A 24863-nucleotide genomic window follows, 5' to 3' on the forward strand; every position below is an offset into this window, starting at 1 on the left:
CACTCTCGTATCTCAAACTCTCTCGACGCTCTGGTTATCGTCTCTCTCAACGGTCATCTCTCGCAGCCTAGACCTCTGGTCTCTCTCGTTTCTCTCTGGTCTATCTCAACTCTCGCGACTCTCTCTCGTCTCTCTCAATTCTCTCAACTCTCTCAACTCTCTCGGGTCTCCAAAACGAGTCTCTCCAACCGATCTCTGTGTTTGCAGGCATCTCTGCAATCGATCCTCTATTTGTAAGCATCTCTGCAGCCAATCTCTCTGTTTGGAAGAGTCTCTGCAACCGATCCTCTGTTTGGAAGTCTGCAACCGATTTCTCTGTTTGGGAGCGTCTTTGCAACCGATCTCTTTGTTTGGAAGCATATTCTCTGCAACTAATCTCTCTTCAACCGAAGCCGTCTGCAACCCACTTCTTAATCGTCGTTCACTGTGAGTGGAGGTATTTTCCAACTTGTCTTCGCAGTTTAGTTTTTGGCCTCTTAATGCATATATGAAACTGCATATATCTTACCTTCTTACGATTCCTGTGAGTTCTTTTGAATTAATTCACTGTTTGGCTGAACATCTATTGGGTTCTATATGCCCTCACTTGGGACTATGCGGATATCGGAGCGCTATGGGAACATGGCAGCACTGAGAAGCAAGTAGTGTGAAATTCATTCATCGAAGTGTGAAATTCATTCATGCATTTTTACTTCTGTGGTTTTTAATTCACTTTCTTTTGTGTGTGTGTGCTTTTACTTGTGTGTTTTTCAATTCACTTTCTTTTTTGTGTGTGTGCTTGTATGTTTCAAAGAGTAACAACCAGAAGTGTGAAAATCATATATGCAGTGTCATGCTTAAGTGGTTTTCAATTCTCTCTGTGTTTCTGCATCTACCTCTGGTATCTACGATGACAGAAACAGAGAACCCATTAAAACGTTTAAGGGAATATACCCAAGTAGAAGAGGAAAAATGGAGTTGCAATGTATTTGGCCGAAATTGATCAGTGGCTGCCCGAAAAAAGGAAAAAAAGGCAGTAAATCAATTCTCCTCCCTGCTTCCCCTAAAGCCCCTCGAAGCAGAACAAAGATCTTTGATTTTCCTTTAGAAAGATAAGAAGTTTAAGATTAGGGTTACTTTAGTTTTTTCTCAAGAAATGAAAATGGAACTATCTCCTCAATTATTTGTTCATTTTGTAAAGGTCTATACCTAACTGTTATGATAGTTGATGGCTTACATTATGATCCATGATTGCTTAGTTCCAAATAAAGCTTCTAAGTTACGGAAGAAGGCAGATATGAAGGCAGATATAGGTGAGCCTGCTTTGAAGCTTCAACTGGTGAAGAACACCAAAATGGTTGTGGGTTTCTTCTTCAGCATAAAACCTTTGCTTTCTCATTTGGTAACCATTAAATCAATTATTTACTTATGGAAACTTTTCTACCAAACAATGTGGTGCCAATTGGCATTGCCAGTCTCTCTTTTAGCTTCAGGAATTAAATCTCCTCTCGGTGCCAACTAGTCTGATCAGAGCTTTCCATGAAAGAACTCGATTATTTCATCTTTTCTATTGCAGTCCTTTTCTGATTAGTTTCACTACTATTAACAATAAGTCCATATATACAGGGTTCCAGTGGGTTAGGTCTTGAATGAATGGTTTAAATGGAGAAGATGATTATTGTATTGTTTGGTTGGTTGAGAATAATTAGGCATTAATGATATGACTATGCTGGTTTGTACAGTAAATTCATTTAATAATAATAAATGAAGATCCTTTTTTTTTTTTTTTTTGGCCAAACTATCTACACATCAAATTATTTTCTAGTCATTTAATAGTAATTATAGAATGACCTAATTAGCCTTGGATCCCACCAAATTTTCTATACCATACAAGATTTTGTGCCAAGATGGGCCAGAGAAACGTGCCCATCTGTATCCAACCATACAAGATTATGGCAATGATTCTGTGCCAAATTTGCCCACTTCAGCACAGAAGCATAAAAAGTGGATTAATAAGATGAGGGTGTTTGCTGTGGTTAGACCAAGTAAACTAAAGTCCTTAACCAGAAGTAAGAAAGGGAAGGGGATACTTGAGACTTGAGAAGGGGACCAAGGCTTGCCACCACCTTTCTCTAATTCCCTAAAAACTTCATTAAAATCATCCAAAAGGGCAAAGGGACAAGAAAGGGAAATCAAGAAATTATTCAACTCCTGCCAAAAAGCTTCTCTCTTTTCTGAATGTGGAGGGGCATAGAGAAAAATAAGAACAACCAAGGATTGGGTATGCTGAACCCAAACACAAAGAAAGTGAGTTCGTAATTCAATTTTGTCTTCAAGGCTTGTTGACTTGGCCAGCAACCAGATGCCACCTTGTCTCCCTCCCTTACCGGAGCTCTGTTGAAAAACAAGAGAATGAAAGGGGCATAATGCACACGAGTTTTCACAAAAGTGTTGTACCTAACTTGCTCAGGGAGAGCCGTGAGGCCAACCAGGAGGGTGGGGTAAAGTTGTGCGGCTGATCAGGATGGTCAGGGACTCAGGTAGATCTGTGAAACCAACTCTAATGGGAGGGTGAGGATAAGCAGTTGAGTTGTAATGCTGACAGGTTTGAGAAGGAAAACAAGCCTGTTTTGGTGAAATATTGGGAATTTTGGTGACTCCTAAACTACATTCAGAATTATTACTTTCACCACAACTTGAATTCACCCAGAAATTGTACCAATTGGACACTGGTTCACTTGAACTAATCATAAAATGGCTGAAAAAAATTAAATATTGGGGATATTTTCATACTTACCCTTGGTACTCATAGCTTGGGCCCTTAAAAGTGCCCTAGTAAATAGAAAACCCCATGGGATCAAGGGCCTAACACCTAGATAACCCAATACTAGGTTTATTTCTAAGAAAACCAGTTTGATTTGTTGATAGATCTACAGCATAAGGGTAAGATAGTATTGTAATATGAAATGGCTATAGGAAGAGAGGGGGGGGGGGGAGGGAAAAAATGAACAAGGCAAAAAGTTACCAAATCTATGTTTATCGTCAGAAAATAACTAATTAATTGTGTATCTTTAGCCAAAAAACTTTACCAAAGATATATTCTGTTTCACTTTCAGAAACATGATTGTAGCTGTAAAACTATGATGAATTGAGAACTGTCTTATTACTATTACTATTTTCCTGCTGTTATTGTGCAGTTACTTTTGCTTAAGGAAATTTCAGAGCCTTATTGTTTGGTGGCAGCTTGTTCTTCATCAGAGAGTAAACAAACTCCTTTGACAAGGTCATGGACTTTGATTTGGATCCTTTTTCTGATACTGTTCCTGAGCATGCTGGTAGTAATGGTAAGAAAAGTTTGTTTGTCACCTTCAAAGATTGTTTGCTTGCTCTTATTATTGTGGGGATGATTGTATGATGGTTCATTTTATCAGCAGCCAGGGCTGGGGGCAAGTTCCAGCCAAAGTCCAAAACACGGCCCAAGAAAGGAACACTGAGCACACTGCCTACCAGTTTCACAAGTGCCACAAAGAATATACCTGTCATAACAACCTCTAGAAATGATGCTCCAGCTGTGAAGTCCGTATCACCAGTCAGTAACCTCCAAGATTCCATTCAATCTCTTTCTCCTGTGGATCCAGGAATGGGTGGATCAATCGATTCAATTCATGTCTCTGTAAATAACAATATCAGAAGGCCGTGTGTTATGACGGTTGAAGATCCTTCTTCTGAACTCATTGGAGTTGAAGTGCTGGCCAAGAAAACAGAGGCTTCGCGTTCTGAAGTTGACGGTGAAAGAATTTTAGAAACCATGAGCTCGTTGTCACAAGTCAGCATAAACAAAGTGGATTCAGGGTCCACAAATGTTCTTTTTTCAGAAACTGATGTCTCTGACAATGATGTGAACATTCATTCTGGTTCTAGAAAGTTGGGAGGAGAGGTATGGTTGATAGTGTTTGTAATTTGTTTCTCATATGCTTGAGATAATTTTGTAAGTTTGGTTGTTTACAGGCTGGCGACATTTTCTTCGAGCTTGAATCTCTTGACAATATTCTATTTCAAGCCAATGCTTCAACTGGTGAGCAATGCACTTTTTTCACTTCTGGAAAATGTTTTACCTTCATTCACCACATTACTGAGAAATATGTGTTTTATTGGTAGTTGGTACTGAAAATAACTTGCAGTGTAACATTGAAGCAAGTCCTCAGCCAGAGAATGAGAGAGTAATTTGTCATCCTACTAGTAATGTTGTGGACTCAAATATTCCTGTTAGGGACCATATTATTCAGTCTTCTAACCATCAGGATTCAGAGGAGGAACGTTGCATTCAGGCTTATTCTTCTGTGAACTCTTCAAACTTTCTGCAGTGTGATGCCAATGCAACTGGTGTTTCTTTGGAATCTGTTTTGCCTCATGAGTCAGTAAACAACAAAGCTTGTGATAGCAGCAGGCATTTGCAGATAGATAATCTAAGGTCCACAACAGAGGTAAATATTTATATTATTGTGCCTTATTCTCCCTCCCTCCTGGCACTTCCTCAAATAACCATGTTTGAGGGTTTGTTTGCTTTCAGGAGGCAGAGGCATTTGATGGATTGGAAACTCTTGATGTTATTTCTGAAGCCACCATTGATCCTGGTGAATTACAAAAGTCAATTAACTGGATTTTTCAACTTATTATTTTCTATTTTCTGCTGTAAATTGATTTCATGCTTGTGACAGATAAGAATGGGGGCAAATCTTGGTCCAAGAGCAAAGCCCAAGATGAGAATGAAAAGCTCATCCCTTCTCTCAGTATTCCTAATGCCATGGAGTCCATTTCTTGTCCTGTATCTCAGTTGACTCCTCGGATCTACTTAAATGAGAATTCAGCTCCTAGCTTTCATCCTGATGGTTCTCTTGATTTCTCAACCATGAGGTTTTCTGAGACTGTCCCTTCCGATCATCCCCCTGAACTTATGGTGACTGAAGGACCCATAAACCTTGTTGAGGCATCCCAGCCAGATGTAACATCCGTAACATCTGAAAAGGTGAAGAATTTACAAGCTTCTGGTGGAACATCAAAAAGAGGGGTAATTCAATATCTGTGTTCATCATGCATTTTCCTCTTTGCCTTTAACTTATTTTTTTTTCCTTCCAACTTTTTCCAGATAATCTGATTGTATCCCTTTCTCTTCTAAATTGGGTTTTGCAGACTAGGAAAAAGAAACAAGGAGCAGTGGAAAATGTTGACTCTCAGAATTTTGAACAACCTTCTCAGAGGTGCCAGGATCAAGGACCTACATCTACAGCCGTTGAGGAGAATGAAGCTAGTAAGTCATCAAGGAGACTTAGAAAGAGGAAAGCTGTTTGTGTTCCTGCTGAGGAGGGTGAGAATGGGATTGGTGAAAGTGAGAATGTTCACAAGGAGGCTTCTCATTGTTCTGACTTGCAAGGAGATGAAGAAGGAGATGATGTCGAATATAGACCGACGGGTACGTCTCAGAAAAGGAGGGCACCTAGAAAATTGAAGAAGCATGCACCTGAAAATGATGAACCTGTTCAAACGCATAAAAAGTCATATGAAGGACAGGATCCATCAGAGAAAGAACTTAAAAAGAGATTTTCTCATTCAACTAAACGGAAGCGAAGAATAGGTATTTGCAATTTTTTTTTCACGAGTGTTGGTTAACCCATGGACTATACAAATCTAGTCAGGTGAGAGATATTTACATTTTTTCATGCTGCACTTCTGTAGTGGATAAAGTTTTACTTGAAACGCCTGAGGATGAAATCAACCCTCAAAAGCTGAATTTCAGAGATCTTATCCTGCTTGCAGAGGCTAAGGAAAAGTTATTGGTATATATTCTTCTCCTATTAGTTGGTGATATTTCTTGCGGTATACATAATGATGCAATCTTTCTACTTGTTAGGCCCTTTTTTTCTTACTTGACATGAACTTGGGTTTCCTAGTACCAATGTCATTGTTTTTTCTTTCAAAACTTCCCAACTCGTTTCTTGCAGAATAAAGAAGCAGCAGCATCTAAAAAGTCCCTTCCTGATAGAAGGTAATGCAGTTTGTTGTGGCTTTATTAATTATGATTCAACTTTTATGTGGTTCTACAAAATTTTGAATTTTTGTAACCTTGATTGGCATTGAGGGGTATTGCCAACTTTTATATCTGAAATTTGCCATCGAATCAACTAGAGTTTTGACTTTGACTAGAGAAATCTTATTTGGAAGTATTGCTAAGTGAAGGCTCCTTCCATCCCATTCTCCTTTTGTGTCCCTTAACAGATTGAGCTCTTTTCACTTTTCTATTGATCTGCCATGTCTCTTATCCCTTGTGTTGTTTTTCTCTCTTTGAACCACATTATTTATTTGATAATGTAGAAAACAAATTTCGGCATTGAAGAAATGAATACTAGTTAATCCCCCCCCCGGGGGGGGATTAGACCAATTTAAAAGGGACTTGATGATTGTATCAAAAATTGAGTTGATTTGGTCTTTAATTTCACTCGTAGTTTATTGTTTTTTTTTTTTTTTATTTTTTATTTTTTATAGTATTGTTATTTATTTGATTATTGTGTATTATGCAGGGCCTCACCTAATGAAGCTGACTCAACTAGTGAAGAAGGCGCTGAGCAGGTTAAACGAGGTACCATAAAAATAAATTATCATACCTACATGGATAGGACACCTTCTGAAAGATGGTCAAAACAGGACACAGAGCAGTTTTATGAGGTATTACTACTATTCTTCTTGTTTGTCTTGCAGATGTAGGTCTTTAGATCTTACTCTTCTTGCAGTTATAGTCTTTATCTTTACATTTATATCACCAATAGTTACATCAGCTTTGGGTTCCTCTGTGTTGGGTTGGGTTCTTTTCTTCACGCTTTTTTTTTTTTTTTTTTGTGTGTGTGTGTGTGGGGGGGGGGCTACTATAAGATAAGTTCAGCCCCCAAATCTATGAGTCATATGTATATTCACCAACTTCAATAAATTTATTCACTCTTACCCTGTGTTGCAGGCTATTAGACAGTTTGGCACAGATTTTGCGATGATACAACAATTATTTCCTGGCCGTACACGTCATCAAGTGAAATTGAAGTTTAAGAAAGAAGAACGTCAACATCCTTTAAGGGTTTCTGATGCCTTGACCAATCGTTCTAAAGGTGATGTTGAACTTGATGCTAATAGGGATCTCTTTCTTCATTCAGAATCTTGAATTTACATACTCTGATTGTAGTAGAATCTTAAGTTTGGGTTCTGGAATGATAACTAATAATTGACCAAGTGGTGGTTAAGGTGAAAAACATACAGGCTGCAGAGGCCTAGATAATTTTAGAAGATAGGGATAAAGTACACTTTTTCTAGACTAGTTACTACTCATTACGTAATAAAATGAGCAATTTAGTAGGTGATATAATGTACTCGTTTAGTCATAGATAATTACAATGAATGATGTAATAAAGCTAAATTCTTACTCAGCCTATATATTCATATTCTAGGCCCCTTACAAGGTTTATCCAAGGAATCAAAACCTGTTACCTATATGGCCCAATCCTAGGTTATTTCCGCTATTCGTAAGAATTCCTTTTGGGCTATGATTTTGCAAATTCGTGAGTAAAAGGTTGAATACTAGCATTGGTTTGTTTTGGGTTGTTTTGATGGTGGAATTGGTATATAGGATTTTTTATCTTGGAAAAATTACGGTTGAGACTGTAGAATAGAAAAAGATGACTTGGTTCAACTTACTGCTGTTTCAACTTCCATATGTTCCTGCCCATGGGTTCCATGTCCTGTAAGTTTTTGAGTTTTGTCCCAAGTCTGGTCTTTGCCTTTACTGCTGAACCTGGTTTGGAATTTCCTTGACCAGCATGGCTTCAGAATCGTATGTGGGGTTAATTGTTTTCTGGATTCAGCTCATTCCTTGGAATTTCTGGTCAATGAGTGGTGGATTCTACCATAGAAGCAGGTCTGCTCTCCCCCTCTCAATTCTGCGGGGAGGTTGAAGACAACTTTCCTTTTACAATTACAACTAAGCCCTCTTTCCCTTGATTTACTTACCTGCCATTTGTTTTTAACATTATTCCTATCTCGCTAGATTGGTGATGGGTCCTTCTCTTCAAGTATTTATTACTATTTAGTCCCAGCTCCTATATATTCACATCATTATGACATTATGCTCAACATATTAGAGTTGGTGTGGGAGTTGCTTCTATAAGTGATAAGCTTCGGAAAAGTCATTTGAGGTGGCACGACCATATTCAATGGAGACCTATAAATGCCCATGTATGGAGAAGTGATATAGTCCAGATTGAAGGAATTAGAAAAGCTAGGGTTAGACCTAAGATTATCTTAAGAAAAGTGGTGAGAAAAGATATTTATAGCTTAGGCCTAGCATGGCCTCAAGCAGAACTAATTGAAAGGCAAGAATCCATATAGCTGACCCCATTTAGTTGGGACAAGGCTTGTTGTTGTTGTTGGATGACATTATGCTCAGCATGACGGAAGTCATGACAAAAATAATGAAAGGGGAAAATGCTTCGACTATTGAGGTCTCCAATGAATCACAAGTCAAAGAAGACTCATAATTTTCCATGGGAGGATTGACTTTGGGCACTTTGTAGTGAATTAATATTTTCATAAACTTTAGTATATTGATTAATTTCTCTTGCAGATCATTCCCATTTTGAAATAGTTATTCAACGATTACAAGCTGCTGCTCAGGCAGAGAAGAGCGATTCTGATGTAGATGTGGCTTCAGTTGCTGTGACAGATGAGGAACAGGTTGCTATTTTCACCTTTCTGTTAAGCATTTGGATAACTATTATTGTTCATGCTTTTCATATCACTGAACTCTGGCCCACTTTGTCTGTTATCTAAGTTATTGATTGCATGGAGATCTTGTTGAAAGCCATTCAAGTTCTTTGCTCGTTAACCATCTCGACAGATTAACATTCCTTTTAAGCGTTCGGAAAGTATACAATGACTCTGGAGAAGCTTAATCACCTTTTCACGTTCAGCATAAATGCTGATCTCCTAGGACTAGTTGTTTCCTTAGCATGGTCAGGATTCCTTGCCTATGCTTCAAGCATGTGGAGGAACCTGAAGGATCAATATTTGTCTCGTTGCTACTGTATTTGATGCAGATCATCTAGAGCTGGTTCATTCCTAAAACTAAACAGGATTCCTTGCTTGTGCTACAGCCTACAAGCATGTGATAAAGAAACCTGAGTGTGTGTTTGTTTGTCTGCTTCTTGTTTGGTTAAGATTTTGTCATTTTGGAATTTTGATGATTTCCTTTATCTTCTATTTGGTTCCTATATTCTTGCTAAATGTTGGAAGCATCCATGCTCACAGGAAGAAGTAGCAAAATCAGAGCAGAAAGAAGAAGAAGAAGAAGAAAACAATCTTGATCTCAAGGTTCCTGAAGTTTGTGATACTGCAGTGTCTCCTGAGAAAGAGGATGATTTCAGTAGCTGGCTTGACTATAAAGGCGCAGATTATTCACCCTGAAGATGGGGGAAATGGGGAATATGATTTGTACTAACTTAAGGTTGTCTCCAATTTTCTTGTTCATGTATTCCATGTGAATTGTTACATTATAAGCTAACAAAGTCAACTTGAAACAAGACAGTTTCATCAAAAGATTATCAGACTGATTTGTTTGTTTATCATAGCAACTAGTAAGAAACACTATAAACTTTTTCCGGATAAGTTATCAAACTAGAAACTGTTTTGGAATAAGTTATCAAACAGGTCCTTAATTAGATTTCAATTTCATGTCATGAGTCCCACTGTACTAAATTATTTAATACTATGGGAAAGCTGCACACTAAGAAACAAAAGGTATATGATGCCTCAAGGGTTCTTAACGAACGAAAGGTACAAAAGCTTCAAGGGCATATGATGCCTCTGTAGAACGTAAAGAAGAGAAAGAAGGAACACCCAGAATGGACATAAGCGCATTCACTACCTTGGTTCCATCGACAATTTTGTCAAGAGGGTTTTCAGGCATTCCCTGCAATTCGACGACACCATGTGGATTCAGATTCTTTGTGGGTTAGTGTTCTATCGGTTGATCAAACGATTTTTCTACGAAGATGACACTTTTGAAATAGAGTCCCCAGATTCAGATGCAAAGTTCATGGTTGCCACCAGGTCAGTCTATATTCTGAATTTGATGCTGCTGGTGTCTCTATGAAATGAGAGAATTTTTTTCGTATTTGGGTTTTCTTAACAATGTAAGTTACTTTGGCTTTAATGTAGAATGGAGGAAATCTATGGTGGGAAGGTATATCTCGGTCTTAGAATCCCTGATGCCGATTCGTGAACTCGTAAAAATATTGATATGGTGCTTGTCACTAAAGGGTTGGGTTTTTTTCTATCGAGGTTGAATCCTGTGTTGAAATTAGAGGCCTGTTTTTTGGGTTATTTGGATCATAGTTTCTATTGTTTGCAGGGAGGTTGTAGTGTTCTCAGTCAAGAATTACTCGGGCTTCGTAGGAATTGATGCAGGTGGAACCTGGGTTTGCACAGGTGATCGAACCCGCAAAAGAGAGAGGTATCCTGATCCTGTAAGTCTCATTTTCGGCTTCTTATTTTCTGATGGTTTCAACATAAGCTGTAACATCAAGTCACTATGTAAAGTTCACTCAATTAATGTATAAATTGATAAGTTAATTTCTCGCACCATAGGCCTTGATGTGATCCTTTCCCACTTGCCATGCTGCCAATTCGTCCCTAGTTGCCTAGCATAAAAGGAAGGTGAATTGCTTTTTGAGTTAATCACTTGTCTCTTGAGCTGATTAATTCTTGCAAATTTACTGCTGTTGATTGTTTTGGTGGTTGCAACTTCTGGATACTACTATTAGTTCTATACCAGCGTTATTCATTGATGAGTGATACTAATGGATTTTGTGGATATACTCCCAAAAATTATGTCTAGTTAATCTAATTGAATTGATAAAAGGTGGTTCTATGCAGTGACCATTTTAATTAAATTGACTTCAAGTTGCATTTTAATTAACTTGCAAATTCTTAAACTATCATTAGTTTGAAGAAGAGTTATGTTTCGTTATATTGATAGTTGTGCATTTTCAAACATTCCTGTGGCTCTCTGTTTCGACATGAAACTTTACATGGTAACATTTTACGTGCTTAAAAAGTTTCTGCTCCTTTTTCAAGAAATAAAATATGAAATGAAATATTACTGAAAATATTGCAAACAATAATCGGATGTAGTGTAGTACAGCTAAATTTGGGAAGAAAACCATTATCTTAAGCATAATGCCTCTAGTAATTAATAAAAACATCAAGCGTGTAACACAAAGAGAGATTAAGAGTATAGTATGCTACTGAGGAGACATGCACCACCCATCTTCAATCCTGCACCAAACAACAAGAGATATTTCTTCATTAGACATTGAGAGTTGAGACCACCCAGCATCCTCTTGGCATCAGCTGATATTTACCCCTTTGCACAGAAGAATTAATCCACCACCATCATAACCAAGAAGAAAAAGGAGAGTTCGTAGGAGGAGCCAAACAAATACCACGCGGTTGCATCTTCCATTCATTTTGTATCTTTGATTGGCTCTCCCTCTATCAGTTTTATCCTCTCTTTTGCTACCTCATTCACTATTGAAGCCTGAAGACTGAAGCAGTGGTTTGCAACAGTCTGGTTCCGTCCTACCTCTAGTCCACGAATGGATGCCAGTCTCCTTGAAAGTTGTTAAAACCAGGCTCAGAAACCTGATGTGCAGTTCATCTAGTCCAACTCGTCTTCCATGACTGTCACCTCTTCAGAGATAATGGTGGACCTTGCAAGTCTGTAAGTCCGATACAAACCCATCGCAAATTAACCATTCTGATCATGCTTCCTGAATAGTAAACACTGAATTGAAAGCCTTGTTGTTGATCAAATCTTCCTCTGTGGAAGTCAAAATTCTTCTTCTAGTCCTTCTGCTTCCGATTATTTGGCTTGTCTCCGAGAGAGATAAAGATCTCCATCTCTGCCATGTAGACAAATTTGATCTCAGAAGATGAAATAGAGTTTTCTCTTATCATAACTCAATCCCTTGTAATTGAGAGAAAAGAACCTCTGGAAAAATGAAACTGACAAGAAACACTACAGAACAATTTCAGTTCATAGATTTGTAGATTTGTACAGTGAAGGAAGTCAGAGAAAGAGAGATGAGACAAGAAGATCGTCAGGACTTGCAGGAGCTTGTGCTTTCCACTGAAGATTGAAATTCATAAGTCATGAGTGTTTACATGAGGAGAATTACCCCAATAAATTTGAAGTAAAACTTTCCAGTATCTTTACTTGAAAAGATGGCTCTATGGTGAAATTTTGTATTCATGAAAATTTTCCTCTTTGCAAAACAAACATCAGATATATTATTTTACTGCCAAATTTGTTTTGTTGGCTATTTTATGCTGAAAGGACTCATGGGGAACATTGCTTTTACCTTCGTTGTGACACTGAAGGTTCCCTTGGGGGTGGGGAGAGATAACTGCTGTAGAGAAATAACTTCAAGGATTACACTTGTGTGGACAGGTTTATATCCATCCACTACCATCTAAAATATCTTTTAATTAGTAACTTTACCAAGATGTTGGTCCATATTTTGATTGATGAGTCCACTGAAATGCAAAAACATGCGACAAATTATGTGAAACAAAATAAGTTCCATTTGTAAATGAAGCAACATGAAAAAGATACTGCAAAGGAAAATTTGCATGGAGTTACTGTTGGAAGTTGATGTAAAGTGGTATAAGAAACAGACACGTGAGGAACTTAAGCAGCTAGAGAATATGATTCCGAAAAGTTCAATTTAATTCACTGAAAAAGAAAATAACAGTTCTAGGTAAAATGTTACCCACCAAGAAAATACATGTTGGACACACAGAATTTGCATTATAACCTAACACATGGACTCATCTTCAGTGTGAGATATATTGTTTTCCCTCCATGCTTTTGTTATACTTATCTCATTTTACTTCAGTTCTTAACTAATCAAATGGAGCCTCATTAAATTCATTGAATGTCAAATATTTCAATCAAAAAGCAATGAAAGTTATGAAGTATTTCATTCAATTTTCTTTTTAATCAATTAAGGTTCTTGGTGAACAGTTTCTTGCATTTGTGGGGATTATTTGTGAATGTATCTTTCACCTATTCTTTTTGTTCTCATAAGTCTCATACTGGGGATCTTTAGAAGGTCAGTTGTATTATGTTCTAAATGTTGAATGATATTCTTTGTTCTGAATGTAGAATAATTCTTAGGGCTAGGGCTGGCGTATAGGTGCCAGGTGGGTGATGAGGGAGTGGCTTAGAATGCCCTAAGATCATATAGATAATGGCCTCAAATAGAAGTATGAGGTCGCTTTAGACTGTAATAGCTTCAGTTTCCAAATCTATCAGAAAAGGAAGAAGTTTTTAAGACCAAGATAATAGGATCCAGACATTTAAATGAATATGGGCTGCCTAAAAATCACATAAAATTAGCTATAAGTAGGCCCAATGATACCTCTGAAAGATCAAATTCATGGCACAAGCCCTGAACTCTTCGTTGGGCATGTGAATAGGAGTGAGAACAAGTTGGTCTGATCTATGGTGAAATTCTACTATTTATGTTTGTGTTGCCTTTCTTCTGTTTCTGTGAGCCTTTTCCTTTTCTTTTCACTCAAGAAATTCCTCTCTTAAAATATTCGAACTTTAACTGTGGTTGCAACTTCTGAGCTTCAGGTTGCAGAATGTAAAAGACAAGTCGCAATTCTTGAAGCATACCTGGAGCAAAGGGGAGTAACTTTCCCAGAAGGATATTTATCTGGCAAAGTCATACTCCCAAATCCAAACTTCAGGTTTTGTATCAAAACTTCCTTCTTTCATCCTCTATATTTGTAACTGTCGGTATTGGTAGATCCCTTGTGAACCCTACAGAGACCAGTAAAATACTTGCAAATATTAAATACAATTAGTTTTATAAACTAATATCCTGGACATGTGTGCGTTCAATCCTGGTGGAAATTTAATTCTATAAGTGGAGATTGGCTTGAATTTTAATTTAGAAAAGAAGAGTTTAACTCCAAAAGCATGAGGATCTGGAAATGGATATGATCAATGATGTATCTGATTTGGGAATGGGAGGTGAAATCAGAAGCTCAGAAAACAGAGTAAGGAATAGAAGTAGAAACTAGAAGGAAAATTGAAATCAGGGGACGGAAGAACATGCATTATCAAGAGGAATTCCTAACTTGGAAAACTGAGACGAAGACTTCTTTGGTAACCAGAAACAGAATCAGACAGAAAGAACTAACCTTTCTACGAATGCATTGAAGTCAAAAGACCGAACTCGATGGAATGAAACCCAGAAGATAGAAGGTTGAAGAATATGAACTGAGCCTCTTACCTAGAACTTGACTTGCGTATCACCATTCAAACTTGGCATCCCACTGAGCTACCTTGGCATCTCACAACAAATGAGTTTTGAATCTCACAGAAATCAGCAAGCATAAGTTTACGTTTTTCAAATCATTGGTACTGGGTATGGTCTCCTAGTCTTTATTTATAACTGCATGAAATAAGCAAAATGGGAAACTCCTTGTATATGCTAGGGAGAATCCCAGCGACTCAGTTCTTCAAAATAAAAACTTTGCTACGATTTCAGCAAAACAGGAACAATGTGTAGGACAGGTTTGAGAACCACATCTTTCATCACAGTCAGTTCTTTGCAGCCAAATAGGTATGATTTATTGGGGTTTATGGGCCTTTGTGGCTGGAAGAACAAACAAAAATCTCTTAGGAAGTGAAAACATTGGAGGTTGCAAGATATGATTGAACAGAATAAATAATGGATTTTGGGGGATCAAACCAGGAATGATTTACTGTAGATACAGAGTTTGGAAGAGAGGATCGGATAGAAGAAGAAGAAGAAGAAGAAGAAGAAGAAGTTCATCTTGGTTTCACACCATGAATTACATGGAATTACGCATCCTTCCCTGCTTTCTTTCCTCCTTTCCTTGTCTTCAAATAATGCTTCCTTTTTAAACCCCATTTCAAAAAAAAAAAAAAAAAAAAAAAGGATTTAAAAGAAAGTGCACCCTACAGATGTTAAAATGGATAATTGTTAGATGCCTTCCAGAAACTGTGTGGGCTAGTAGAGACTGGGCGCCACACATACGAAAAATCATATTAGCTTAGTTTTGTAAGTAGTCATGAATGTGTGTTGTGAATGGACTTATGGCAGTCAACTCTAAGGATTATATCTGCATGTTACTAAGACTATCTAGTAAGAGTCTGGCAGCTGTTCACAGCAAAATATAGATCTCTCTCAGAGGGAGTTGTTGGCTCTGTTACTTGCTTGTACTTTTCTTTTATTGGGTTGGTGTTCAGTGTACCCTACTGTACTGAAAAGAATGCATTGGTAGGATGCCTGGGATTAACTCCCTACTACTTCTTCAGCAAGAACTCCCCGTACAACATTTGTATATAACAGTTGTAGCCCCAAATAAAAATACAACCAGAAAAAAAAAGTTCTACACATAATGTTGGTTATCTAGCCATAATGAAGTGACATTTTGGTGCATTGGTGCATAACCCCTTGAGTAATTGTCCTGGGGGGGTGGAATTTACTTTTGGTGAAAGTAAGCTCTGGTGTCTCTCAAATAAATCTGGTTTAAAGTGATGATGATTCACATATAAACTGTACTATACATGACTCTAATACCAAATTTGGAGCAGGACAGGTTTGAAAACGACATCTTTCATCACAATCAGTCGATCCAGTCCTTTTCATGCCAAGCAGGTATGGTTTATTGGGCGGTTTATGGGCTGTTGCAGTTGAAAGTGCAAATGGAAGGATCTTGAGAAATGAAAGTGGAGGTTGGGAGAAATGACAGAACAAAACATCAATGGTTTGGGGATCAAAACATTTGCGGTTTACCGTCAATATAAAGTCTGAAAGGGAGGAAAAGATAGAAGAAAAAGAAGATCAGTTTTGGTTCACATCTTGAAGTCAATCCATCTTGGCTTCACAATTAGTTGCACATAAATAACTCATCCTTGTTTTCATTCATCATTTCCTTCTCTCCAAATACAGTCCGTTTAGACCCAATTTAGGAGAAAAGAACCAAAAAAGAAAAGAAAAGAAAAGGGTGATCACTCCCTAAAACGTACTTTTCCAACAGTAACTACTCCCTGATAACTATATCTCTGGCAATAACTCCCTTGCAATATTAGTAAATAACAGTTCTGGCACCAGATAAGACTGCTACAAAATAAGAAAAAGAACTGCACATAATGCTCGTGATCTAGCCATAATGATGTGTGGCTGCATAGATCTTTTGATGCAGTCCTGAGAAAAGGTTGCTGTGGTGGGCTGTGACAGAACAGAAGTAGAACTAGGAGAATAGGAGGAAGAAGGGAAATAGTAGATACAGGGGAAAGAAAGTCACAATCTGATCCTCAAATAACATTTAACTCATCTCTCAATTCATTTTAACGATCTAATCTCTGTTGGGTGTTGCAAGCATGTATTTAAAAGAAAAAGAGAAAAACAGAAATTCTAGTTGAAAACTCGTAAATATGAAACTAAAACAAAATTCAAACCAAAGTTTAAGTCATTCTTGTGTAGGAAAACTTAAAGAATTTAAAGACTGAAAATAAAATAGCATACTGATTAATTTGAAGCCTTGTTGGATTGGTTTTGGTTTGGACAAAAACCCATTGTATCAGATTATCGATACTGCATCATCTTTGAGTGATAAACCCTTGCCTACTGTCCTCATAACTATGGCTGGATATGCTACTAAAATAAATAATACAACTAAAACAGAGATTAATACTAAACCTATATAGGCCTTCAACCCTTCACATTTGGGCCAGTATACCCAAAAATAATCCCATGGCTCATATCGCACATCTGGCGCTTAATGTTAAACATGGTGGCCCATCCTTGACCCAGTCCAGTGGCCTGGTTTGCTGCTGGCGTTCTTGTTCTTCTGAACTGCATCATAGTCTTTCTTTTTTGGGACTGATCACTTGTGTGGATTCCTTTTCATCCTTTTGGTGCGTAAGGATCCCTAGAGGTATTTTCTTTTTTCAAATTTTTTGGGGTTTAAGTATGCAGCTCTTGCATTGTATGGTACCTAGCCATGAGCCAAATAAAAGTCTTCCTAGGTAAAATTGAATAACCTTAACTGCATCACAGTGACATCTGTGAAACTTAAATCAAATTTTCTTTGGTGTTACAGGATGATCCATTCAACAAATTTTCCGTCAGAGGTCATTGCATTTGACAAATGGATACAGCTAAAACCAGAGGAAAGAAACTTGTTCTCTGGTTGGATTAAAAATGCATTTCTTGGAGGAAAGAAAGAGACGCAGGATGGGATGCATGAGAAGCTTCACTTCATTCTTAGCACTGCTCCAATGTGGGATAGGTTTGTCCGTGTCTAGGCCTTCAACTTAGTTGTGTGCATATTTTGATATTTCTACTGAAAATATTCTTATACCTTTTGGATGGGTACCTGTAATGTGGTACTTCTGATGCACAAGGGATAGAATCTCCAATTAAATAATCCTCATTCTTAGATATTTTCCGCATAGTTTTACCCCTTCAAAGAAACAGATCCCAATGGTTTTTTATCGATGAGAGATTGATAACTGATCAGTCATGTTAGCTTTTGGTTAGAAAGACTTCAAGCGTCCCTCCTATTCTCCGTGGTTCAGTAGTCCCATGTAGAGGAAGAAGAAATGGGGGTTATCCTTCTTTAAGTGAATGGAGATATCCCCAATTTAAAAGAATAAAGTGTGCATGTGAATAGATCAATAGATCTTCTTCTTTTTTCCCTGAATATACTGTGGGCATCTCTTGCTCTCCCCTCCTCCCTCCCTGCCTACCTCCTTATTAAATAGAGAGCAACTTGAAATGGCACTTCTCCATGAATAAGCAAATCCAGCTTTCCCCCCATGCTGCATTGTAAAAGGGGTCATTGTCCACTTACAATTACCCCAGGCCATAGGAAAGGAGATGGTTTTGATCTAATGAAATTGAAAAATCAATTTGATGTACGCAAACTTGTAACATCAGCTTGTGCGCTTGGATTATATTTCTGTGATTTCTTTGTTTCATTGATTAATTGTCTTAAACAGCTCGAGTGAACTTATTTCCAATTATTGTGCAGGTTGGTGCTTAAAGACAATAAAAACCTTCTTGGAGAGTTTCTACAATTCAAAGGAAAGCAAGAGGATATGCAAAGTCTGAAATATATCAAGAAATCAAAAGTTAGTCGGTTAATCATCCAGAGGTCGGCTTTGTTTGGTTTAGGTAAGTGAAAAGCCTTTCATTTTCCATAAGATAGTGAAAAGATGACAATACATTTATCTTATGAAAATAATTTCTATATGAATAATTTAAGAGCACTAGAACAGTACCTTGTTGATAACTATACTATTTATCAATCTGGCCTATCCAAATCAGACACTATGTTTTGGATGGCCCCGCATGGAAGTCAGATCCAAATTTAAAGCTTCTGCTGCACATGTGCTGCTGTTCCTTCCAATGGAACCCAGTTGCTCCCCCCATACCATGAAGAGAACTTGATGGGTATTGCAGATTTTGTTGAGCCATTGAATATTGGATTTTTGTTGCTTATTCTTCCAAATGAGTAGCCATTATTTTTGATTACCTGTTGCAATCAATAATGGTCCTACCTTGGAGTGGTTATTAACTGAGTCACTTCTATGTTGCAGTTCTCCTTCTTCTTCAACTTTCTAATTTCATTTTTCCCCGTATTCACTTGCATTGCTTAAGTTCCAGCTTGGTATCAGTGCACCTTGTTGGTTTGAGGGTCAAGTCACCTTCCTGTTCCTATTGCTTCCTGCAACCCTAAGGGTTTCCAAGGAAGGAACTATTATGTGAAATGTATGAATATATCTTACAAGAAGCATTAGTGAAGATCATAAAGTCACCAAATATTTGAATCAATAGGGCTTGGAGCTCAAAATCAAACCAACTCAGCTAGGCATTTAGTTGCCAGCAGCTTCTTGGTAAATTTTCTTTTTCTTCTTCATATGGATGCTTCTCGAGCTTGAATTTTGCTTGTTTCAATTGTCTTGGGTGTCTTTGCGGTCCTCATGGTCTTGGTTTCATGTCTCTAAGAGTTGCTGCTCCACAGCTCCTCTCTATTTTGGATTGTATGGTACCACCAGTATGTATTTCAGTCTGTGTTTTTTATACTAAATGTTTGTGATATATTTTCTTACTTGGTTTTGGACATTTGTGTTTTTTGTGCCCTTCATTTTTCCGTATGAGATTATTCTACCATGAAGCATAAAGTGAAAGTGGATTTTCTTGAAGTATCTGGCTGGTTTGCTTGCTGGACTGTGATTACAGTGATTGCCAGTGTTTGGAATTCTTCTGGGTTGAGCACTGACGTGGCATTCAACTTTGGTTATTACCCTGCTTTGTGAATGTATATGTTCATGTCTGGAAGCAGTGATGGTTGGAGGTAGACTCAAGTATAATTTATCCTGCTCGGATGGTGTTAGACAATCCAAATAAGCAGATTGCCATTGTGGAGTTGAACAATGCCAACTACTTGGATTGGGAATATACTGTGAAGCGCTGTCCAGAGTAGGAGTGAAGCATGGGATGTTGATGGAACCATTAAATCCCGCACTCCAATGGACCCAACAAATCCAAAATGACAGATTGTGAGATCTGTGGCCATGATTTGGCTGAGCATTTTTATGAAGGCTGAGATTGGGAGGATAATTTTGAGAAAGGAAATCGCCTACCATATTTGGACAATGTTCCAAAACCTTTGACATTGTTGATGATTCAGCTAAGGTGTATCAACTTCTCCAGAAGATCCCTACAATGAATCAAGGGATGGAACTGTTTGGAAATTTTATGATAAAATGATTGGACTTTGAAGAGTATGATCACTGTAAGGTTCTGTTTGTTAGAAATCAACCTAAGGCTGATAGGTATACGGGTTTTATTGGTTGGGCCCCCTTCTAATCGGCCAACTTAATGGACCTCAAACATGGGTCAATGTGTTGAGTACGAAAATTCCATATTTGGTTTATTAATTTATCTAGTTTAAGTAAGGTTAGTACTTAGTAGAGTCTGTTGCAGTTTATATGTAATTAGAGTAGGAGTTTTAGTTGTTTTAGTATTCCTTAGACGATGATGGCTGGTGGCTAGGATTAGGTTGGATTTGTTTCCTTCTTGGTTAAGAGTTTGTTGTATAATGGTTGGTTAGGATCCCTAGTTGGTTTCATATTTCAATTCAAGTTAGTTATCTTATGTTAGGATTCCTAGTTTATTGTGGATTCTAATTCCCTTGTAGGCTTGTAGCTTTTATTATTTATATTCTTTGGGAAGAATAAAGTATGTTAGAATTCAGAATTATTGATATTTGTTTGGTACATATTGCTCCTATTTTTATAGAGGGCTGGTTCTCTAGAAGAGTTCGATCTCCCTTTGGCTGGTGGTTCAAATTTAGCTTTTGGTGCTTGGGTATTTCAAGTCCTATCTCCAAGTTTTGTCTGTGGAATCAGTCCTATACTTCACTAATGACCTGCTGCCTTTTGGTGAGTGAGTAATCCCCATCCCCACCTCTTTTTGCTTTTAATTTCTCCTTTGAGCTCTAGTATCAATCCATCTTTGGTCCATCAAGTGATTCTATCAGAACTGAGATCTGTCTACCCACCATTACTTGAGCATTATTTCATTGAGGCATACCGACATCATCACCGCCATTTAACCTAGCTCCACTACAATCATAACCTGCCTTCATTAAAGCAAAACCTGCAACCCAATGTGACTCAGTTTTATCCATCCAAACGATGCCTTCTTTGGAGGAAACCTTTAGCACGACGTACCCTACAGTTCCTTGAAAATTTCAGCCCTTTCTGAACCCTAGAAGGTCATTGACCTTAGACCCCCTAAATTTCCTCAACTAACTCCTACTTTTAGGAGTCTTCTATTGAGGCTGAAATTCAAATCAGTCCTAAACCTAAAACCACATCTTAAAAGGACCCCTCAATCCCTCCAAATAAGGCCTATGGTGCTGTGTGAAAATAATCAGATCTGGTTCTATTTTCAGAGGATCCTGGTGTATTCTTACCTTGTTAGGTCACCCAATCAAGGGCTGCATCACCTGGGCTCACAAGAGAGTTGTGGGGCTCTTTATGGCCATCCTCTCCTCTTGGTATGTGTGGTAAATCTACTAGTGTGCATGGTGGCTGTAGAAGGGGGATAGAGCCCATCATGTGTTGATTAAGACTGATGCTCTTAAGTATGCACCTAGTATATAAGCTGTTTCTAGCTTACTTATTTAGGAGGATGCTATAACATTTCGTAGGATTATGTTATGATCAGCCAGCTTATCTTGATTCATCATAATCCTTAGCTTTGCAGGCCTCTAGTCCATCCACAACCCATCTTGGGTCATTGATTCTTGAGCCACTGACCATATGGCTAGTACTTGAAATCTCAATATTATGATTCATGCTCCATTTGTTCTAATCAGGAACAGCATTAGGGTGGTTAATGGCTCTCTTACCTCCATTTTAACATCACATTATCAACCTGATAAAGATATCCCGATTTAGGGAATGGGTTACCAATACTATAAGAAGATGAAAGAAGCACACGTGGGTGCCATGGATATCCCAATATAGATTCTACGAAAGATGACCTTACATGTGAATCTGTGATCTATTCCCAAATCCATGTTTGGACATTGTAGCGAATAGATCATAACACTCCTATGTCCAAATGCTCTAGTACTAAGGAAGGACCACTAGCAAGTGCACCATATGGTCCTCAACTATTTGTACTTGGCTCAGTTCTCTCTAAAGCTAGTGTGATGGCTAGGATTCTCTATGCGTCAATATCCAGATCCTCTAGGCTTCCCCAAACTCATGGCTCCAATAGTACTTGACAAGCTAGATATATCCATTTGGGGCCCATGTATCTCATCCTCAATAGATACATGTCTACAATTACAATGACATCTATTGTAGGTACATGTACCATGATCCACATCTTGTGTTATATCAGTGAATTGTGACTCTCCTGTGGACCTCTGTGCCCCTACCTCACTCCTATCGTAGTGCCCCTGAAACATTTGGTCACTTCGCTGTTGTGAACACAAATTTCCCCCTTGGCTGAAACCCTTAGTGGGACCCACAAAATGCATCTAAGAAGCCTCCCTAGACTGGCTGGATCCCCATAGGGGGTGTGTGGACATTTTTCAGCGTATTTAGTTGCTGGAATTTAATTCAAGAAAGTCGGTCTGATTCTAGAGTACAATTTTGTTATGAAGTCTTGATTTGAGTTAGTGGTTGAGTGTCCTAAGGAGTTCTCGTTCAAGTGAACTTCTTTAAATTAGAGTTTTAAGTTATTTAAAAGTTCATTTCAACATGTGTCAATTAGGTTCCATTAGATATTTTAATTTTATTTCAACGGTTGTGATTATTGTGGTGGGATCCTAATCTAAAAGGAATCTCACTTACTGTCAAGTTCTTTTAGTAGGCTATAAATTAAGGCCCACTCTTTCTTTGTAAGTGAAGTCTGATTATGTGAATAAGAAAATTGATTTTGGAGAACCGTGGTTCCTGTTGGAGGGGGACCACAACGGATTTTGAGAAAAACTTTCTTCTTCAATAATCAGTTACCCTGTCTAGCATTCTTCTTCAACAACACCAGCAACTTCTTCCAATTTCAGCAGCCATTAACAGTCTACAGCAGCCTTCAACAAGTAAGTACTGCAGCCCCACCCCCTGCCCTCACCTCCCAACCCCTTCCCTCTCCCTCCCATCCCTGCGTTCCCTAGTTTCCACCTTCCTCTTGCCACCGTGACCTGGCAGCAACCTCCCCCAACCCCCTTTGACATCCCAGCCCCTCCCCTTACCCCTATGACCACCCTTAACCCCTCCCATGCTCTGCGCAACCCTAACAGGCTCTGCCTTGCTGCTGCAACACAGCAGCAGCCTCCCCAGACCCTGTGACTCCCCTATCCCCTTCCCTTACCCCCTGTCCCTTCCCAGCCCTAACCCTACCTTCCCCCAAGCCTTGCGGCAACCCCCACACCCTCCCCTCTCTCATGTTCTCTTTCCCTCCTCCTCTGACTTGCGGCAGAATCTGAAAACAGAAAGGGGGGGGGGGGAGAAAGAAAAAGAAAAAGAAAGAAAGAAAAGAAAAAAAAGAGAAGAAGAAATACAAGTACAGAGTTCAAGAATTGCCCTAGATCTTTCCCTTTTTCCAAGATCCAACCCATATTGATCCAAACATCAATTGACTTCTTTTTTACCAATCCTAGGAATAATATTTTTCCATCCCCCATTATTTTGTTACATCCCATACTGATTTTGGATATCTCAAAACCATCCCTTTGAGATTTGGGTAAAACCCTGATCATCCCAAACCCAACCCATACAAAATTAGTTAATTCCTAATTTGTCTTTAAAGTTCCACAAAAATCCCAAAACCTTCCCTTAATATTTTTCCATTATTTGCTGGAAGATTCTGGGCTAAGCCTTAGCTTTAGGGAAATTATTCTAGAAACCCTTACACTAAAATTGGGTTCACATCAATCTCATAAATAACCGAACCTAGAGCTTGCATAATACTGGTTGGCTGACACTCCACCACCATTGTCTTGGCTAGTTGCTTGAGTGGCATTAATTCATCATCATCTCTGCTATTATTGGAGGCACCAACATGTGGCTCGATTAGAAGTAGGTTTTGTGAACACACTATGCCTTCTGAAACCATATAGTCATCAACATTGGCACCTATCTGCTGTGCAATATGTGTACTTAGGTCGACAGCCATCCTCATCTAACAAGAGATACCTCGATCCTTGACCCATTCATAAAGGTGAATGTCATCATCTTCATCCAAACTCAAATATCTCAGCTATCTCAATAGAGCTTGTATCACAATCAATCCTAGTCTAATGTGCTTCTCTCTTAATTGTGTGTCTCAATGAAAAAAAACTAGGCCCTCTAATCGCTTCACACCCAATTGGTTTTGCCTATCTGGATCTTTGAGGTTAAAGGTTCAGTTACACTTGCAACCAATGCCAGAACATGTCTGATAGTTGTCCTATGCTATCATTGCCAAGTTGGGTGAATCACTCCCATATTAGAACCACCATTCAATCGCAACACCATATAAAGTAGAAAGCGTAACAATGGTTCAGGGGTATAAACCTAAGTATATAAATAATAAATATATAAAAGACCAACTATTTGGACTAACTAGCAGTAATGGATCCATGAGCTAATTTGACTGGTTGGCCGAAACTCTTAGTGCCATCCCTAATAGCTTTCATCTAACATTAACATACTAGTTAGTATGAAGTTGACCTTACTAGGTTACTAAATTATGAATACTAACTAGTTGTCACCTTCGATATGATAATTCCTTGCTTTGTTGAATTTGGTTCCATTCTGTCCTCCATGGTCTGAACTCATTAGGTCTTGCCCATCCTAGGTTGATGCTTGTTGTCTCGGGATTGAGATAATATTTTGACTAGAGATGGTGGCTTGGGCTGTTCTACCTGCTTGGGTTAAAGAAAAACCGTCTAGTTGAACCACATTTCAGATGCAAAAATGGACCTTACGCCACCCTTCTTTGACTTAGAACTCTAGAGTGCAATCTAATTAATTGGTTTTAAATCTTGTAATGTTTGGCCTAAGTAGGTCACCACCACACCTTATTCTCAACATATACAATGGAGAACCATACTTATAGATCTTTCCTTTCCTTGTCCATAGCCCCTTTCACAACTCTTCAATTGACCCATGTCCTTCAACGTGAGGTCAACACAAAGTGCAGAACATGGTGTAGAGTTTGTATATGGGGTCTATTAAT

General features: G+C 38.4%; 2 protein-coding genes across 8 annotated transcripts in view; both read left to right on the plus strand.

Annotated features, from left to right (window-relative positions):
* LOC149005367 (uncharacterized) lies at positions 1-13706 on the plus strand. Of its 7 annotated transcripts, none has more exons than XR_016175660.1 (15): positions 1-436; positions 3177-3323; positions 3411-3916; positions 3988-4054; positions 4138-4463; positions 4550-4613; positions 4698-5047; positions 5170-5611; positions 5713-5813; positions 5979-6022; positions 6555-6699; positions 6986-7130; positions 8639-8748; positions 9322-10122; positions 10231-13706. XR_016175660.1 is itself a non-coding variant. In XM_089169311.1 (14 exons), exons 2-14 carry the CDS (start codon positions 3266-3268, stop codon positions 9475-9477), a joined length of 2514 nt encoding a protein of 837 aa, XP_089025437.1. In that variant the 5' UTR covers positions 1-436; positions 3177-3265; the 3' UTR covers positions 9478-10224. The 7 variants fall into 7 exon arrangements, 1 of the variants encoding a protein (XP_089025437.1); XR_016175665.1 differs by having other exon boundaries at positions 4698-5005; XR_016175664.1 differs by having other exon boundaries at positions 3414-3916.
* LOC149005368 (uncharacterized) overlaps positions 10251-24863 on the plus strand; it is an 18830-nt gene continuing 4217 nt past the window's right edge. Inside the window, exons 1-5 of the mRNA XM_089135882.1 lie at positions 10251-10332; positions 10424-10538; positions 13715-13830; positions 17221-17409; positions 18154-18296. Of these exons, the coding sequence (XP_088992008.1) occupies positions 10313-10332; positions 10424-10538; positions 13715-13830; positions 17221-17409; positions 18154-18296 (583 nt within the window). The 5' untranslated portion in view covers positions 10251-10312. The remainder of the gene's footprint in view (positions 10333-10423; positions 10539-13714; positions 13831-17220; positions 17410-18153; positions 18297-24863) is intronic.

Source organism: Hakea prostrata, chromosome 9 (genome assembly GCF_041222555.1).
Source record: "Hakea prostrata isolate BN-2017 chromosome 9, UWA_Hpros_2, whole genome shotgun sequence".
NCBI lineage: Eukaryota > Viridiplantae > Streptophyta > Magnoliopsida > Proteales > Proteaceae > Hakea > Hakea prostrata.

Bases quoted from the DNA above. Each gene is read 5' to 3' on its own strand.
- LOC149005367 (XM_089169311.1), top strand. From the start codon at position 3,266: ATGGACTTTGATTTGGATCCTTTTTCTGATACTGTTCCTGAGCATGCT. The intron at 3,324-3,410 runs GTAAGAAAAGTT...TCATTTTATCAG, and splicing joins TGAGCATGCTGGTAGTAATG to CAGCCAGGGCTGGGGGCAAG. The intron at 5,048-5,169 runs GTAATTCAATAT...TGGGTTTTGCAG, and splicing joins GTGGAACATCAAAAAGAGGG to ACTAGGAAAAAGAAACAAGG.